General features: G+C 35.1%; 2 protein-coding genes across 3 annotated transcripts in view; one reads left to right on the forward strand and one right to left on the reverse strand.

The window, feature by feature from the left end:
- Window positions 1-7,972, reverse strand: part of RUNX2 (RUNX family transcription factor 2) — a gene marked incomplete at both ends in the record, with an annotated part of 222,061 nt that extends 214,089 nt beyond the window's left edge. For both annotated transcript variants that reach the window (XM_082307714.1, XM_082307713.1), the window contains one exon: window positions 7,915-7,972. In XM_082307714.1, the coding sequence (XP_082163840.1) occupies window positions 7,915-7,972 (58 nt within the window). The remainder of the gene's footprint in view (window positions 1-7,914) is intronic.
- Window positions 1-20,363, forward strand: part of SUPT3H (SPT3 homolog, SAGA and STAGA complex component) — a 282,918-nt gene that overhangs the window by 35,488 nt on the left and 227,067 nt on the right. The window lies entirely within an intron of this gene.

Genomic DNA, 20,363 nt, shown 5'->3' on the forward strand with positions numbered 1-20,363 from the left:
TAGCAGTTCGGTATTATGGCTCACCTAAAAGGCTTTTTGAGACATGATAAACTAAAATAAATTCTGACACAGTCTTCAGGATTAGTTTTTTTTGTTGGTCATGTCTTAAAATGCCTTTTCAGTTTTGTTGAATCCTAACTATTTAATCTGTGTAAAATTACTCTTGCTGATTCTGCATGAAGGTTGGTGTTTATAGTAAAGTACTGATGTATTATAGCATTAATATAAAAATAATGTTGTGGAGTAATATCAGTTCTTGGCAGAACAACTCTGCATTTCACATCAGAATTCTTTCAATGTAAATACGATGTGCCTTTTTTTTATCACTTTCAGAAGAAATATATTGCACTGTGTCAAAAACTGCAGCCGACCTACTAATAAATAAGACTACTTTGGCTAAAATGTATGGTTTCACTTTGAAAGTTGAGGTGTGTTAAGATTGGCCAGTCTAATGTCCCCAAAAGCAGTTTCTCTGTTCATGGGACTATGGGAAGACGCAAGAAGTTACCAAGAGACTTACTCCAAAACATCTTATTTCCTCAGAAATACTGACAGTTATTCTAAAATGAGTACTACTATCTATTACTTCAGAACTAGCATAACACTTACAATTTGTGTACAACACTATAATAGCATTACTAGACATTCTTCTTTACAAATATTAAGACGACCCTTGCTGCCAGTTCCTACATTGCATATTAGCAGAATAAGCAGAGAGAGGTGAGGAGTCATAAATGATCTTAGGATATTTGTACTGCTGGCAAATCTGAATGTGATAGCACATTCCCTTTTATAACTTTGTTGTTAGAGTAGAAAATATTGTACCAATACAGATGTTTTCTAGATTTACACTATTTTTTTTTTTTTACTTGAAGAATTTCGAAATTTTGGAAGTATGGCTTAGTAGGAATTAGAGGTTTGAACTGTATACACGTGCATGTTTGCACATACACAGCTCATTAACATTTATTGAAAGAATACCCTGTTCTAATACCACACATGGATACATTAAAATATCATGCTTTTTTAACTCTCTCTTTTCTGATTTGTATTTAAGTGAATTACAGATATTTTGGGGGATTAACACTATCTGGAAGTGAACATACTTAGGCATAATTATTTGTCTATATTGCTTGTCCTTAAAAAAAACCAACCAAACAAAAAAAACCAAAACCAAACAGACCCTCTCTTTTGCTTAAGTGTGTAGGGCCATATATATTAAATGTGTGTGATGAAGAAATTCAGTTGCACAATTAATAATGACTTGGAACGTCGCCCTGCTCTGATTTGTTACACCAGATCCACTTTCAGAAGAACTGCACCCAGCGTACAGTCGTTGGTATATATGCGTATCCGTGCATACAGACGCAAACACATCTTATTAGCGTTATAGTGGATTTTCATTGCGATCGAGGCTGGGTCCTTTTCCTCTGAACAATATTATGTAACTGGCAGTGGCTCTGTCTTTCTGTTTTAGTAAACCACAGAGTGGATTTAGATGTAAGATATCTGACCATGAGGGATAAGTAAACAATGGTTTGGCACACTTACGGTTCAAATAAATTCTGGGGAAAATAAATGTATGTAAGGTCATCAGCTTTTAACTTTCCTTATTCAAGAAAATGAATGATAATAAATTTTAAGTCATTATGAGACGCTAGCAAGTCTGATGAAATATAATACGTGAAATAAGCTAGTGTCTATCAGAAATACAGTAACCATATTTGAATGAATTCCTGCCAAAATATTTTTGCCACGGGGTTTTTAGCTATAACATATTAAAACTTAAAACTATTGTTAATTCCAGAACTGCCTGACCTTAATGAATGTGGCATTTTTAAAAGAGACAGACAGCAGAAGAAACTGCTTTTAGCCTTTGCTGTATAAATAAAGGTAGTTTATTAGAGATGTAAAAATATTCTTCCAGAAAACTGTTAGGGATGCAGTAAGTATGAAAATACTTTTTAAAGCACCATGTGTATTTAAAGGAAAATGTAGCCTTTTTCCCTTTTATCTTTTGCTAGGCTAAAATTAATTTTTGTAAATAAAAATGGTTAATAAGGAGTAGGTTGTGCAGAATAATTTAGTTGCTCTGATTAAAATGATTTCAGCAGTTAAAGTGGGTCAGTAGAAAACCTATGGTTTTTTCCCTCCTGGGGCAAGTTCATACATGAAATAGGAAACTTATAGCTACATGAGGAAGGCTAGAACAGTACACAGTATGCTAACAAGCAGAATAAAAAATATATACAGGAAACAGATGCATGAATAATGGATTTTTTATTGGAAGTGTTAAACTGTTTTACGATATAGTAACTGGAGTTTATTTTGTCTTTGTGCTCATCTTTAAAATATTCTCTTTAGGGTGTGCTTTTCAGTATGTTAAGTGGCAGGTCTTATATTTATTTGTAGAAGAGAGCATGTTTATGTAAGGAAACCTGCTCTTAGATTTAAGCTTTATTAACTTAAAAACAAAAACACCTGAGAGCAGAAGATAGACCTCCTTAGTCTGTTGCCCATAAACTTTAGAAGCCAGTTTGAAATAAATGTGTACAATAGAAATTAAAGCTATTGTATATAATGTGAGCAAAAATTAATTTTGTCGATAGTAGTTTCTTGTGGGGGTTCTGTGGTGGAGGAGGGAGAGGTTTTCTGCATTTTGTGGGTGTCTGCTGTCTCTGGATGAAAATCTGTGGTTAATTCATAAGTCTGGCAAAATTTACAAGGAAAATCTCTTTGAAATAGCGCGCAGTTTACTAATTTATTTTTCAGTTCACTTATCAGAATAAATGTTGTACTTATTCCTTTTAGATAAATTAACTTTTTTATATTTCAAATGACAGTTGAATATTTTCATGTTGCAGTTTCTTAACTTGTTGTACGAAACTTGGATTCTCTCAGTGCCGAAGTTAAGACCTTAAAATGCTTCAGGTTTTACCATCTTAAACTCACTATTTATCTTGAGGCTGCCTTAATTAAAATATTATATACTCTAGGGCATATTAAACATAGCAATTTATTGTAATTCTTATTAATGGAGTGTATTTAATGAGTTTTCAGAACCAAGTCCATCACCTACAACACACAATGTTGATTTTTATTAGGTACATAGAGTAACACATACACATGGTCTGATTTTCAAGAGGTACCCAGCACTGACAGCTGCTGTTTGCTCCTGTAGTAGCCAAGCAGGAGAAATGCGGGTGCTCAGCACCTTTGCAGCCTGGCAGGCACAGGATAGTTCCTCCTTTCCCTCTCTGCCTTAATTTCCACCGGAGTGTGCTGGACTTGGGCATAAAAGAATATCAATTTTTGCTTGTATTTGCAGCTTCTTGTGTTAACTTACAGTTCTGGAAAGAGTTTCTTCTTAGTTGTTATTAATGCTACCCATTGATGGGTGTGTGCCACACGTCCTTAAACACAGTTATTATCTAGCTTCTCTTTGCTCTTTTGAACTGTCTGCACTGCATAGTTAGCATCTCTTGCAAGAATTATTTACTGCTTTATTTTTCCCTTCATACTTAAATGGATACAGTATTAGATGTTCATTATTTACTTAAGACTGCTCTGAGCTTCTTGTTATTCAGAAAAAGTACAACTGTGTTCTGAAAAGCAATCAGGAAAAATAAAGGTATAAGGTGCAATTTTAAGATTAATATTAGTCTGACCATGACCAAGAAATCCCACCGCTTGAGAGGAATTTCAGTATTATTGTTATGCTCTTAATGTGGGGTGGCAGAGCCTTTAAATATTTCTGGTAGAGTAGTTAATACAGCATGGAAGTTTGATATTTGTACAGTTTGTAAAGGAATTTGAGGTGTTACCCTATTTTGACTTCAGTTTTCAAGTATGCACTGGTGCATCATTAATCATAGGAAATGCAAAAATAAATAATATAGTCCCTTTGGATTTTTCATGTGAATACTTACCTTTTCCTTTTTTTGTATATACAGTTGAGGTATTTAGGTAACCCCTAACCTTTTGCTTCAACAAGGAGGTACAGTATAAAAATATTACCACAGTCTTCATATGAGCAGTTCTCTCTAAGAAAACCTCTAGATGAATATTTATTGAAAAAAAGCAAAGTTGCAATACAGAATGACTTAGCTTGGCCTGAATATTATATTTTAGACCACCAGTGAATAAAATTAAAAGCACATGGATTTCGAATAACTAGAAAAGGTTGTAATTGATTAGCACTGCATGAAAGTATTGAAGTGGAGTAAGTTTTGATTTGTGAATGGTTCTATTCAATAGAGATTAATCCTGTATGTTTGATAAAATCTTAGTGCCCCTAATGAGTTAGGTTTTTTTTTTCTCTTCCCCAGTTTATTTAACCATCAGATACTTCGATGTTGTTGTAACAAACTGGAACGTTTCGATCTTAGTGAATTTTACATCGGTGTAGTTGATTTAAACAATATTGGCTATTAATAATTCATTTGAGACACATAATTAAACAGATGAGTGCATATTGCTGCCTAAGAATCCTAGAAGTTGTATAGTGCAATTCTGCATGGTTTAGGGGTTTCATGTACCGAAAGCCTTAGTGGGAAGCTTGCAGCTTTCTTAATGCACATGAGAATAGTCATTCTTGCATAGTTTTTAGTATTTTTTTTTAAAGTCCAAGTATTTTGAATTATATTTTATGCAAAGGGTAGCGATTGCTGAGATTTTGCTTAGCATTCACGATAACATGAATATGTTAAACAGAGGCGGAACATACAGAAAATTTCTGCTTGATATACATACATAATCAAAAAGGATCTGTTTCTTTCTTATCAATATCTTAACTAAAATAAAAAAGTAAGATTCCTTACCAAACAGTAAAGCAGTTGAGAATTGAAATCTACAAAAGGTTTGTTCTTTTGAAGAATAAATGGGAAGATACTGAGGATTATTTTAATATAAGCAGAGTAAAGTTTTTGTTGCTAACTTGAAGACTTCCATGTAGATTGACCATGCCTGTCTATTGCGATCAGCTTCCAGAAGTTACATGTGAAATAACTGATCATCGGCCAAATTTTGATCTGATTTACTTTCTTCGCTGAAATCCTCCTATGAAGATGCACAGAACATATTTGAAAATGTGTTTTTTTTTTTTTTTTTTCTTTTTTTGAAATTGTGACTGTTGTGGGAGGCGTTTCAAAAGTATTTCATTCTCTGAAATACTTTGTGTAAATGTTTACCAAATTTTCTAAAAAATATTCTTTTTTTTTTTTTCTGGCATAGTGTTTATTTTGAGCTTTTTTAAATTTTTCTTCAAATGATATGGATGTGAATATAATATCCTTTGCTGGTAGCTTAAGAAGGTTTATATAGGCTTGATGCAGTCAAAACCTGTGTGTAGCTAGCATAAGGTAGAAATACTCCAGATATGAAACAGAGTATCTAGTTAACTCAAATGTATTAAATTGTAGAGGAACATATATGTTCACATTAATTAGGAAAGGATCCTTCCTCTTCACAACTCTTGTTTTCCTTTCATATGAAGTCAAAAACACATAGACAAAACCTAAGTGAACTAAGAATTTTCAGAAATATGGTTAATGGCATAGATTAGTAACCATGCGAGTTAATCATCATAGCGCTGTTTTCCTTCCCTGTTACTAATCGTCATTGTTTCATCCATTAATTCTTGAAGAGAAACATAATTAAATTCAACAGTCCTGAAAGGAATAAAGTGGAGATGGGAGTAGAAGGAGATACAGAGAGTACAGCGAGGAAGAATAGATCGTGCGTTCTGACGTACTGCTGCACCATTGGTAGGAAACGGCAAATTCAGGAGTAACTTGGGTCTTCTGGCTTTTGTTCTTTTTAAAATAAACTCCATCTCCTTTTTATAAGTGTGGGCTTTTTTAAGTTTTGTTTTTAGCTTAAGATACATTGCTTACATATTGATACAGTTGATGAGATTTTGTGGTTCCTTGCATCCATTGTTTGTGTCCAAAGTGAAATTTGTGTGCCCAACCCTATTTAGGGAAGTTTGGGGAAAAGTATTATGCACGTTAGAGTACTTCTCCCTCGCTTTAGAAATGATCAAAAGTAGATGAATTAAGCAGTCAGCACTCTGTGTTTTGATAATTTTAGCCAACTAAATTTCTTCTAATCTCTTTTGGAAGTAAAAGCAAAAGAAAGTCCCTATACATGTAAACTGTATTTCCTGTTGTAAACACTGGGATAATGTGGTCTGGCTGCGCTTCTGCTGTGCTTCATTAAGACAGCAGTTTCAGTAGAAAAGCTGCTTACCGGTTTTGTGTTAGCATTTCAGCTCAGCGTTGGGTGTATTATAGCTACATGACCGGCCACAGGTTATGTTGTCTCCTTCTGCTCTCTATAGATCATAAATTAAATTGGTCTCTCCCCTGGACGAAGCTATTCTTCATTTCTTTTCCTACACACGGTCTTATAGCTTATTCATGTGCTTAACTGGGAACCAGTCAAAGCGTGTGAAGTAGGAGGGGTAAAAGGCACTCCAGTCATCAGTTCATTACAATACAAGCTTAATCGGGATGTATAGACTGAAAATGGTTCTAGCATTGTTATTTTTCTTAGAAGGGGGGCAGGGGAGGGAAAGAAATAGGTTTAGCTACGGTCCCAGCATAGTTTCAACATGATGGACACCATTAAGAAAATCTTGTAAGTTTTCAGAATTTTTTTCTTGATCTTTCAGAATTTTCAGATAGCTTTCCTGATCTGTCTCGGTAAAAGATGCTTTGGAAAAAATTTTGAATATACTTCTTACTACTCATCAGGGATGACTAGACTACAGCATTTTCCAACACACTTTAAAATGTAACTCTCTTTTACTTGCAGATAAATCCCTTAAAGTCATATTCGGTTTTATTTACTATTTTGTCAGTGAGGTGCTCTGTACTGATTTTAAGACTGTGTCTGAGAGGAAGAAGCTTTTCAAAGTAAGCAATGATAGAGGTACAATTTTATAGTGTATTTATGATTTTTATGGGCATGTATGTATGCAGTGCATATAAATAATTACCTCAGCATAGATATACGATTTCTTAAAGGAATCTGTGTTTACAGTTCAGAATATTGAAGTTTGGCAGTGCTCTTCTACAGAGTTTTTTAAATCCGATTTTCAATTAAAGCTTAAATTCATCAGCATGTTAAATCATGTATTTTTTTTAATTTCATAGCTTAATATTTTTATGCATGAATGCTTTGCCTTGTTCATAATAAGTGTAATGAGAAGAATTTGCTTTTACAAATAAATATATTCTCAAACATGCTTTGCTGTGAAATGAGAGCAACAAAAGACTAGAGAACTGCAGATTTACACCGATAACTTCATCTGGATATATATGCTTAAAAATAAAATGTCTGGAACAATGATAGGGCAGTTATGGGTAGGACAGGCTGTTATATGCTACACGCTACTCATTTTCATCAGGTTTAGAGAATAAGCAGTCTTAAATCACAGAATTTAAGCCTCTTACAATATCTTTCATTAACCAGTCATGGTGGATACATCTAAAAGGGTTACCCTTTACACCAGAGTTCTTAATAAGATATTCTGTGCTGTTGTTGATTAACTCACTAAATACTTTATGTTTTTCCCTAAGATAATATTAAACATTGTGCTAGATCCCATCAGACTCTTCCAAATTCATGTAGCTACAGCTTGACCCAGGTGACAGCTGAGCACACCTGCTGTCAAACACTAAGGACTAAGCCACCAGCTTCATTTTGCTCAGCTTGTCAGCTAACAATTTTGTTCGTAAATCTGCAGAAGTTATTTACAGTGACTTTTTTCCCCCCACAAACCAAGTATGCTATTTTAACACTCTAACATCCCATTCAGCAAGTTTATGCTTAGATAACTTAACCAGCATTGTTAAAAGTAAGAAAACTCCCGACAACGGAAAACAGAAGCTCAAATATTGCAGCACTTACCCCAAAAGAAGTTTTGCTGACATGGTGTCACTGAACTGAACAGGCTGTTTGATGCCATAGTCCCTCTTGATTCACGCAGAGCTTTCACCTTCTGGTGTAAATACTTCTTGGATCCTCAAACTGAAAACACAAACCATAGCCAAACCTTGTTTTAGTTTTACAGTGTTCCTGGATTGCATAGACTCTATAGTTGGTTTTTTCCCTGTCAAAAAATTGTGTAGCACTGGTAACATGTGAAAAGCAAGGAAACAAAACAAAAAAAAAGAGAATGAGCAAATATTTGAAGGACCTACTATTACTGCATAGACTGTGGTTAGAGAGCACTTACTGACTCTGTTGGTCTCAGTGGCTGGTAGTGACCTGCGGAGATTAACCATTTAAAAACCAGAGACTTCTTTGCTGTCCTCCTGGAGAAAGTTTGCACCGCACTTGTGGTTCTGTGGTTGTTTGTGAGGCGAATGAAGCATTCACACAATCCAAAAAAGCAAAAGCTTTAAAACTCCTTTTTTTTGCAAGCACTGTTACTGGAGCGAGCGAGTCATGTGGCTGTGACATCAGAGGACTCCAAGTAGGACTGCCTACACTGTGGCTTTTTCTTTCTCTCTCCCCTTTTTTTTTTCCTTTTTTTCTTTTTTTTTTTTTTTTTTAAATATTTTGACAAAAGGCCCGTGGCAAGGCCCTTCCTGGCATCCAGAAGGATATAGCTTTTTAATTTTTGTGACTCATGAGGATTTGGAGAGAGTACAAAATGCTGTAAGAGCCCAAACTTCTGTACAGTTAAAGCATATGGACAGCAGAACTTTATTTGTACTCTCAGTTCAGGTTCCCCCCACTCTTCTTCCCCCCTCCTTTTTTTTTCTTTTTTTTTTTTTTTTCCCTCCCCTTCCCTCTCCTTACTTCATTATTGTGTCTGTGGAAAAGTGAACAAAATTGGCACAAGTGGCTGTGTGAAATTCTGAACAACAGTGATGATTTACAATAATTTACATCTTTGGATTGTATCACGATCTTGGGTCTGCTTCGTATTTGCTGGGTGGCTGGATTCCTTCTGTTTTACTTTTTCTCCTTGTCTTCCTATACTTGTGAATCTGTAACTCATTGTAAGAAACTTTACCTTTCCGAAGGTCTAGTAGCAGACTGCTTGTTGGGGTTGCGTTTTTTACTGTAATTGGCTGTCACAGAAGTGTTAGTCTGGGGATTCCTTTGCAAATCTTAAATCATGTCTGCCTTGCTTTACATGCCTTCAAAACTACTTGGCAGTTTTATGTAATGCAAATTAAGGGCAATTATGTTTCTTTTATATTTGGGGCAAAATATGTCATTTGGATATCATGACTAGTTGTGTACTGCAGTCTAAGTGATGCTTTTGAATACCGGTATTGCTAGGATTTAATGTAGACGTTGCATAACAGAACGAACTGTGAGAGCTGGGAGGTTTTGATTGCGCTTACATTAATTGCTTATTATAGTTTCAGTGTTTAAGAGAAGTAGAACAGTCTTAGAGTTTTTGGGAGACTATAAATAACTTTATTCACCAGTTAATGTTAACAGTTTTAAAATGAAACATAAATTTGATGCATATGTAAGATTTAAATACTTAATATCATATGTGTGCATGTGTGTATAATATTTTTTATATACTTAACATATTGTAACTTTGACTTTGATTGTGTAATATAAGCCTTTACTGTACCAGGACGGAGTGGGTTAACAAAAGCAGTATTTTTTTGTTTATAATAGAGGCTTTGAAATAAATTGCAAAATGCTGTGTGTAGTAAGGAATAATGTGCACAGACAGTGTGTATTAGTAGTCTTGATTTGCTCACTCAGATTCAGAACAAAATTGGAAACATCTTTGAGAAAGTATCTTACTTTTTGCCTCTTTGGACATTACGTCTAGAACTTTCCTTATTAGCCTGATTGTATGACAGATGCACTGTATTTTCTAGCTTTAGCTGAGTGATTTTTCATGTTTTCTTTGTCATTTATTTTTTGGGGAGCAGAAGAATTGTGTAAAACACTTTCTAGATATTGTTCAGTTTTTATTTGTAAAATAAAATACATCTCTCTGAAGCTGCCATCCCTCCTTTTTTATTTTCCTCTTTGTCCTCAGCTTTCCCAGTAAGAAACTGGCCAGGAATGATGTGAGATGAATAGCTGGAGGTGTGGGTGGAGAGCAGGTTCTCTGTTTTGCGGGGATGGAGAGAAAATGGGAAAGGAGATTTCAGTAAAAATTACAGATTGTATGTTTTGGTTGTCATTATATGTTTATGAAAGCAACGTAAAACCCTGTTCATAAAAACTACTTTTGTAATATTTATTCTAAGGTAAATGGCATTGTTCTTAATTCAGTACTTTGAAAGTTATTAGATATTGCCAAATTTGTAGAATTCTACCTTAAAATGAAAAAGGAGTATTCTGCAAATCACCCCTCTCATATAAAAGTAAGGGAGATATTTAATTCTCCTAATGATGGCTTGCTTTTATTTCTTTATATTTTCATAGTATGGTTAAGAACATCAATGGAAAAAAGTTAAGGGTGTAAAAGTGGTGGAAAGAATGGTAATCTTCTCATTTAAACAAAATACGTGTGCATTACAGTTTTAATCAGCTTTTGATGCAGCAGAAGCTTTTGGAGGTTGCTGCCTCCGTTGTTTGTGGAACTCGTAATTGTAAGCACAATGTTTCTTCAACTGCAGCCATGCATTGAAGATATTTCTCAACTTTTATTTGATGGTAGGTAGATTCAGTATTTTTATATAATAGGTAACTCATGTCTTAATCTTAAATACTTGTTTTCATTCATATGAATGCAGTTGTTTGATTTTTTAAAACTCCAGAATTTATTCTTAGTGACATCTTTAATATTAGAGTACTGAACTTCCTACAGAAGTCTGAATTTTAAAATTTATTGCTTTGGAATACTGTGCTCAGGCTTTCTCTGGAATGGCTTTTTAATGCTTTCACTTGTGTACACCAAGTTATTCTCTAACTTTGTTACTGTGTTGTGATATGATACCTTTACAAGATTTTTTATTTTTACTGTACGTAGTTTTTCACCTGTGCTGTCAAGATCAAGACGACTACAGTGAAGTCTTCATCTATTAAGGCAAAATCCATTAAAAGTAGAAAAACAGTTTAACTGAGTAATTTAGATGTGGTTTGCAGAAACTGTCACTGAAAAAATGCTAGGTTTTTAGTATAGAGACATTATAAAGCTAAACTTTGTGCAGACCTACTACCTGTGAAACTGACGGCTCCTTTCAGTGTAGTTTGCAGTCCTAATCAAGCAGATGCATGAATCCTGAAAATCCACTGTATAAACCAGTGTCTTGATTGCAGGCTTACGCTTGACAGTGTTTTGTTTTAAAGGTAGATCTCCAAAAATCAAAGTTAACTTATGTGTTCCATAGGGGATGCTTTAAGTCACAATTGCACTTACAAAGGAAGTATTATGCTAAGGAATTTCTCTGGTAAACGATGAGCTTGATCTTTGATGACAAATGAAATCTTATTTCAAGTCAATTGTAATGCAACACTAAAAGATAATTAAATCTTTCACTTTTTTTGAAATGTGTTTTGAAACTTTTAAGCCATGCTTTATTTCCAAACATTTTGCCTTATGTCACTCAAAGTTCATACAGCACATAAACAGTGTGATACCCTGCTGAAAGTTTATTTGTCCTTAAAGTTTGTTTCTGTGCTACAACCGGAGAGAGATAAATATTCTGCTTAAAGCAGTATGATGACAAACTTGTTAAATTCCACTTACTTACAAGTTTTACAATATATACTATGACAAGATGCTGATATTTATAATGCAGAAAACCCTAATTCAGTTTCCTTAGATGCAGGTATTACTTGTAGGTGTTATTAACATATCTGTTTCCACTAGAGCAACATTCTCTCTCTCTCTCTCTCTCTGTTTTTCATAACTTAGAAGTAATTATAATTTTTAGACGGACAGTAATGTGTTTTCTGACGGTTCTTACCTAATATATTTAACGTACCGTTTGATTTAAAATATTTACACTTTTTATGGAACTTTTGTTGCTAGACTTGGGTATCTTGTAGACTTCTAATTTCCAACATCTCTGCAACAGCTTCAAGTATGCTGATATCACATATATACTTATATGTTAAAGCAAAAGCTAAAACTGCCTGTTAATTAAAACAATTGTAACAGCAAGGTTATTTTAGCAGTCCTTCATTTTAAAATGCTACTTGTGGGTGTCTGCAAGGAGTAGCATTGAACATCTGAGCTTTACTGCTGCCTTTTTGTGATGACTTTCTGTTCTCTGCCTTATAGCCTTTTTCTAAATAAGATATGGTTTGAAGTAGACAGTGCCTGGGACCACTAAGCGTATAGAGGGGGAAAAAATGCTGTTACATTTCTAGTGTAAACAAATGTTGTATGTTTTCTGTACAGGGGAATCAGGCTACTGAAGATCAAATTAAACCTTAAACTGAACTGTTATTTAAAATAAAAGGATGGTCATCTTCTGTTAACCAGTGGGTACATCATATAATAGCAAGTACTAATTGTTTTCATTCATCTTGAGCTGCCAGCTCTCTCACTTCTTCACAGAATAGAGAAGATATTCTCCAGCGAAATAATCTAACCCCTCATCAGGCTTTGAATAAGGGGCTACATCTTAATGGTCAAATGTGTCTCATCTTGATTATTCTTGCTGCCCAAACATTTTTTCTGACAAGCGTTACTTTTCTTGCGTTCCTCAAATACGTACCTTGTAGACTGTACAGTAATCGAGAAAGCCCTTTTGAATAGATGCATGCGTTCTAAACAGTCAATATATGGTGCTTAAGATCATCCTAACCTTCTAGCTATTTTCTCCTGTCTGTTTTTTTTTTTTTTCTTTTTTCTTTTTTTTTTAAAGTCAACTTGCAGAAAATATGGGAAACTTGTCTCATATAACAGCTGAGGATGTGGCTAGGTTAAGGCAGGAAACTGCTACCCACAATGCAATGTTACATACACTACCACTTAATAAAATTTATTTCAAACATGCTACTGACAAAACCAAAGAAAAATAATATCCTAACTATGCTAGTTAGTACACTAAATATATCTAGGGAAAAGTGAAAGTAATCTCTCTAGAGCCTTTCTTGCTTCTAGGATACAATGCTACCAGTAGTTAAACCAGAGCAGATCTCAGTAGTTAAAAGCAGTGACCTATTTTTAGAAAATATTCACGTCGCTCTGGAAATTAATGATTATATGCTTTTTAATAACAGTCAAAGTTATTTTATATAGGCAGAATTGAGATAAGCTCTCTCCTTCGATTTTTCTAGCCGTCAAAATAGCCTCTTATGTAGTTTTAAAACTGGCAGCTTTTCTTGCTTCATCCCATTTTCACTGAATCTTACCTTTACTGTAGCCAAATAGCCTTTTCCCTCTCCTTCCCACTTAATCTATTTGTAGGTTGATGTGAAAATATTTTCCATGTCATATGTGGGAAAGGAACCGAGAAGAGGAAAGTTCGTCTTCCTAGATTATATGAAGATTTCAGGGTTCTAGTTTTATTTGATTGTCTGCAATTTGAAGAGTGTAATAATTTGTGAGAGGTAAATAAATTTAGTTAATTTCTAAGGTAAATTTAATCATCTTGAATCTTCAGTGAGTGTTTCCGAATATCAGGCAGAGATATGTATGAAGTCACTGATGGTGCTCTGCCATAAATGTCCTGAAAGTCTTGTTCTAGATACATTTTTGTTTCTGTTTGTTTTTAAATGCACGTATATTAAGGGTGATCCTCTTACAGAACATTTTTGAAGCATTTGCCTCTATAGTTAGAGAACACTTATCAAGAACAGCTGCTGTAGTGCTGTGGATCCTATCCATGGACTCATGGTGGTCTGCTGAACAACGTTCTTCAAGTTTGACAGGTGAGACAGAGACTCTCCAGTGCCACTGCTTTTGGATGAATCTAGCTGTGGTTGGAGAAAGTGCATCTTGCCAAAATATATGGGTAAGACCACACACAGTCTTTAAAATAGTTATTGTAAGCTTATTTTTAGGCAATATATGTCTTGACAGTTCTTTTATTTGCATGCCAGTTTCACTGCTGCTTATAGATTTTTCATTTATTTTAGTAATGGCAATTGCAGATTTAGATCTATGTTTGTAAAGCTTTTGCACAACATTTACGCTGGAAAAATACAGACTTGCTACTTTCAAACCTCAGTCAAGATTAGAGAACTGATTTTAAAAAATATTAAAGCAGAGAATTCACGCTCTTCAGATTTGGTGTCAGTGTTTTCATATTAAACCCCATTTTCAGGGTCATAGTTCAGCAATAAAAATTTGCTTCTGGTTTTAAAATCATACCAGTTTCAGTAGCTTCTGTGCTTGTATAAATCTGCAGCAATGTAGATTTAAGACATGAAATTAGTTCAGTAAGTAATAAAAACGAAATGTTTTTTTTTAAATTGCGCAGTTATTAAATACCAAATTTAGAATCTGTATTTGATTTATAACTCCTGGACAGTATTTTTCATGTGTATTTTAATGTGTAGAATATTCCTTGCATTCTAAGTGCCTGCTTCAACAATTGGCTCCATAACGTGTATTTAAAATATTGTATGTTTAACTGACAGTATAGAAGGGGGTTGTACCCTGTAGAATTTCTGAGTAAACAATACCCGTTCGGTAACTTTCAGAACAGATGTTTTTTAAATACCCCAAGAGAAATTAAATATAATACTGAAATGGAATATCATAAACCATTCATTGGGTAGTGATGCTTTAAAGTTATGGATTCATAACGACATGTTTTTTCCCCTGTTTCTGTATTTTCCAGGTTATCTTGCATAATTAATGCATGACTGTTTCTCAGCAAAACATTACTCATTTTTTATTACTTAACATTGCATAGTACTGTTGTTTATAGCAGTGGACTTTACAGACAATTAAGGAAATAGTCACTGCCCTGAGGAGTATACAATTAAATATATGCAGCTAGCCATTTAATAAAAGTATGAAAAAGAGGGAGGGGAAAAACCCCGTATAATGAACTGTAATAAAAATGAGTGATTTGAAGAATTTCATGGGGAAGGGAGAATAGTTGGTTTTAATTTTATTATTAACTTGCCCCACTTATTCTAGCATGAAGAGTGTTAGATACTGTGTGCAATTGGCTGGTCTTGTTATCTGCTTGAACTGGAGCATGATGCCTGATCATCACAGCTGCTTCTCGATATTTTTCGGAAAAAAAAACCCCAACCCCATAACGTTTCCTTATGCAATGAATGCAAGTTGAAATATTTCTGTGCTGTTTATGATGCTTACATAAGTTTGAGATCCTCAGTCCTATAAACAGTATTTTTTAGGGGAAAAAAAAACAAAAAACAACAGTAAAATGAGGTAGTTTCATCCTTTCTCCCATTTATGTCTCCACATCCTTTTTTCTTTTTTTAAAGTATTTAGTACCTGGATCTACTACTTTTCCACAGCTTGTCAACAGTCTAAGCTTTCCCTTGTAATTAAAAATGTATTGTGTTTTTTTGTTGGAGAAGAGATCTGAAGATCATTCATGAGAAAGAGAGTTGAAAAGAGAATGAGAGGGGAATGGAAGGAATAAAAATAGAAGGAGGAGAGTTAGAAAGGAAATCTTGTTGGTTTTTAATGAGTTTCTGTTTTAACAGTAGGCTCCCATTTTGTAGAGGAGGAATACTGAAGGTGAGGAGAAATGAAGAAACTGAAATGGGATGAAGAACAAAAAACATGCATCCCTTTTCATGGTGACAGCATACATAGGAGAAGATTGCCCTACGATCTCCCAGGCAGTGAGAACCCCGGTTTGTTCTGAAATAGCCAGTTTAGATACTGGAAGCAGCCTAGCTGCATTCAGTGTGGTGTTGAGCTCATTTGGAGTAAATTGGACTGTCTCTACGTAGCATGTAAAATGGCCTGTATAGGTATGCCTAAAGAATAATAGAAGGGAATCACACTTCAGTGAGGCTGGGACGAGTATGGGAGATGTTTGTATCAGACTTCCAACACACGATGTGTTCTGTGCTGGAGAGTTGGTTGATTGATTTTCACATCTACAGGGGAAAGCAGGCAGTATTTGTGGACAGTCCATTCACTGATGTTCAGATAAGCAAGTGTCAGTTCTTTTTAAGATATTTTTTTTGTCATGCTCTGAGTAACAGACTGCTTAATAAGTGAATGGTGGTAATGAAGAAAAAAATATAAAAATGAACTACAGTCATTCCTTCCACTCGTACCTCCTCCTTCTCTGACCTTCCAACCCCAAGAGTGAGGAAGCGGGGCTGGTTTTTGAGAGAGACCCTGTGGTTTGGTTGCCAGAATCCAGACCTGTAACTTCTAAGATAAATAATGCAAGCTTTGAATGCAAGTTCTGTGTGGATAAGACAGTGTATGCGTTATTTGTTTTTTAACACTTAGATATTTTATTACTTTAACCATTTATTTCTGTTCTGTTTAGATGGAAAAATAATCATTTGTTTTAAGAAGATACACCACTTTGTCTACTTGTTAGCCCCATGAAGGACGTGTCTAGTGGGCACCCAAACCGATTAGCTCTGCAGAGTATTGCCAGTTGGGTGAACAGGGTGCATTTAACTTGGAGACCCAACCTATAATCGGAGTGAATTGTTGCATTGCCATTTCAAGAGCAAACGCAGGTTCTGGATGTGCTGCTTGGCTGTATGTACTGTGAGGGGTCAAAGGTGCTACGCAGGATGAAATTCTGCATTTTGGCATAAAAAGATGATAGTGGACAGCCTAGAGATTATTGGGTATTGCCTCCTGATTACAACGTATGTGAGGACAGGCCACAGCAATGAATGGGCACTTGGTACCCGAGTCGCTTTTGGAAGCGTATGGCCAAATTCCTTGTTAGTGATTGGAATAGGAGTATGTTGGAACAGGAGCACTAAAAACCAGTTTTGTTGGAAAATTCGGCAGCGTAGTCACAAATTAATCCAGGCTGAAAAATAAAATGTTCTCTAGTATTTTCTAAATTCCTTTAATGAGAGCATTCTGCTTCTGGAGTGGTGTTTTTTAGTTGTTCGGGCCCTGAAAAGACTTTGGACTCAAGGTTATCACTCTGAAAATTAGTTCAAGAGTCAAACAAATCTCTGTTTCACATACTTGCATAGCAAGGAGCATGTCGATTGGTTAATATTTGCGTGGAATGATAAAATTTCTTTGTACTTTTTAAGCTTGGTATTTTAAAGAAAGCTGTATTTTAGGGGTGTGGGATCTACACTGTAGATTAATTCCTATCACATTCACTTTGTACCAAAATCCAGTAGATGAGGTCAGTTGTAACAGTTGTGTTCTCTGTGACATTCATTGCCTCTGGATTCCTTACTCTGTAGTGATGCTGCCAGAGCAGGTCCCTGTAGCCAGGCTTATTCATGGATTTGGGGAGCCCGGGGGATGTACGGATTGGCGCTACCACGTCTTTTTGTAAGATCAAGCAGTGCTCTGGGCAGTTTGCTGCTTTGCCGAAAGCCCCAGCGCTAAAGGAAGTGTGGCTTTTTGTGAGCCAGAGTTCATTCTCATGGCGTGGGCTTTAAGGTTGGGGCCCTTTACTCTGTGAAGTGTAAAAGGAGCTAACCTGTATTTTTCCCATTTTGTGCCTTTACATCCGTATAGGTGGAGTATATCTTCTCTTATTTTAAAAAGAAACGTCAGTAACTGTTGGCATTTGGGAACAAGGCAGAATATGCAGAATATGCAATTTTATTTTGCCATCTTTATCTTGCTCATTCTGTAAAATTTGTAATTGTTGTCCCTCTTTCAAAGTCTTTTTAAACTATTGTTATTTTTTATGAAAATCTAAATGTTTTCTTGCTTTTTAAGTCCAGTTTTGCCCAGGGTGGGTTTGAAGCAGCTCTGCAGCAGAATGTTTGTATTTCAGCTTCAGGAAAAATGATACCAGTCTGTTCAGAAATGGAGTATTTGCAGTAGTAAGTGGCATCTTTACAAGCTAAACATAATGATCAAAGAGTTGAAGAAATAACAAATTTAGTTGTCTTTTGGACAAAATTACAATGGAATAGCATTTGGTTTGTCATTTAGCTTCAGTATGATTTATTTTCCTTTTCTTTTAATTGAAGAACAAATCCAATTCATAACTGAATGCAATTCAATCTTCTCATTTTCTGATGTGGGTAGAAAATATCTGTTTTATCTGTGTATAGGAGCTCCAGTTATTCAAGCTTATTTTTCCTTTTGAATAACTGAAATAAACTGAAAGAGTCAGACATCCATTACATGACATTATTATGCCCAGACACATTTTTAGAATTAATGAATTTTACAGAGCACTAATGCTTAGAGTGCTTTCCTTTCAGCTCTCATTAGTAACTAGTAACTAACCTAGATTGGACATATGACAGATATGCAGCTAAAATAGTAAAGATTTTCTACAAGATTGCCTGTTAATTTAGAGGTGAAATCTGAAGAACTTGTAAATAGAACTAATAGAACTATTCCCAATTGATAGTGTGGGCTTTTTTTGTTTGTTTTTTTTCTCTTAAATCTATGTTCCTCTGCTGAAAAGGTGAGTTTAGCTAAACTCTACGCTGGAAGAATAAGTTGATGAAACTAGCACAGAAATGCTAGAATTAAGGCTTAGTACAGCCCCATTGTATGTGGTGCATTATAATACAGTGTTAATTGATTGCATTTTTTTTCATCCCTAGAACTCCTGACTCATTCTTTGCGTGGAACGAATACTGCTCGTTTCACATTTAGTTATTCAGTAATTTTCTTTTTATCACTCATTGCTCATTATATGGCTGTTTGCCATCTTTCCTGCACAGTATTCAAACTCTACCATGAAGAAGAATTACTAACTTTCATGTGCTCTTTTGTGGCACATGTCACACTATGAGAGTACTTAACAAGTATTAATTATTTTTTTTCTTCACAGTACTGTTGGGAGAAATATGTTATTCTCTATATCAGATGTATTGTTTGGTGGAGGTATAGAAAGAATAAAATTTAAAAAATAAAAGAGAAATTAAAACTCAAACTTCTCAGTCACTCTACAGTACACAACTAGGGTGTACTTTTGGCGAAAATGCTTAGCTTTATCGATACATCTTTGTAAGTTTAAACAGCTCATTTTTTCAATGATGGATATATGAACTTCTACAAATCAAATACCATGGTTTAAACAAGGAATGGGTGATTCCTGATCACTTCCTAAAAGGGCGTGTGGCTAGATGGAGTGTTGTTCTGATCTAGTATGATGTTTCTTTATTCTTGTACACAGAGGAGCTTTGTTGTATGTGTTTTCCAAACATAAAATTAACAATTTGGAACTCAGCATGTCCACTTCTATGATCAACTTTATGCAACTTTTTATAGGTTCCAGTGAGTAGCTTCATGGAGAGCAAATGGTTTCATCACAATACTGGAAGTGATAGATTGAGGCTACAAGTCTCCTTCACCTGAATACCAGAATCTTCATATGGCCTCAACTCCTACCACACTGGCCGTGTAGGTCGTTGGATAACTTGCAGGTGGCTCACGGGTAGGAGATGACAGTGTTCCCCATGGTCCCCTTCAGTGTAAAACAGGGCAAGGTGAGGTAAGCCGATGGGTCCTGAGGTGATGTTTCCATCTCAACAGTTTGTATCTTGTTTAAAAAAATTTTTAAGGATTTGATTGTTTTGGCAGTTTTCACGCCAACACTGATCTGATGATCATTTGACATATTTCATGCGCAGGAGCTGTGTTTGAACTAAACCGTATGCAGATCAAGAAACCAAAAAGATGCTTCACTGTTTAGGACGCTCATGTACTGTCAAGAGGCATGGATTCATTGTACCACAGTCTTACTTTGAGATGTTTGATTAACAAACTCAAGTGTGTTGCGTTTAGTGAGAAGTAAAGTATTTCAAATATCTCTTAGGGACTCTGATGTATTTTTTTTTTTTCATTTGCAAGTTACTGATCTGTGCAATTGGGGTGGGGAGAGGGGCTTAAGCCGCAGTACCTCAGTACTGAGGATAAAGAATTCTGTGAACAGCAAAGCCATTCTTTCTGTGAGACTGTGGGAAGATCATTAAAACATTGTATATACTTTTTTTCCTTTTTGCATTTTTTTTGATGGTTGTATAAAAGTCTGTATAGCATAATTCTTCTTTTCCAGAATTCTCGTATTTCTGTGGAAAGAGAGAGAACCAAGAAAATAAGGAGAAAAATATTTCTTTTGTCTTCTGTATTGCTGCTTTTCACTTCGTTAACAAACAGGGTATTTGTTAATGGAACTTGCTGTGTTTTATGTTTTCAGATATTAATTATTAGCTTCTTCTGTCTTCCTTCATGCTTGTTTAGGAGGTAAACAAGTTAATTTCTGTTTTACAAGTATGTAAGGGAGACAGACTGATTCTGGGCCTGAATTTGGGAGTTGGTAGTACCTGTTCCAAAATAAGACTAGCTA

The sequence above is a fragment of the Platalea leucorodia genome (genome assembly GCF_965183815.1).
Source record: "Platalea leucorodia genome assembly, chromosome: 3".
Lineage (NCBI taxonomy): Eukaryota > Metazoa > Chordata > Aves > Pelecaniformes > Threskiornithidae > Platalea > Platalea leucorodia.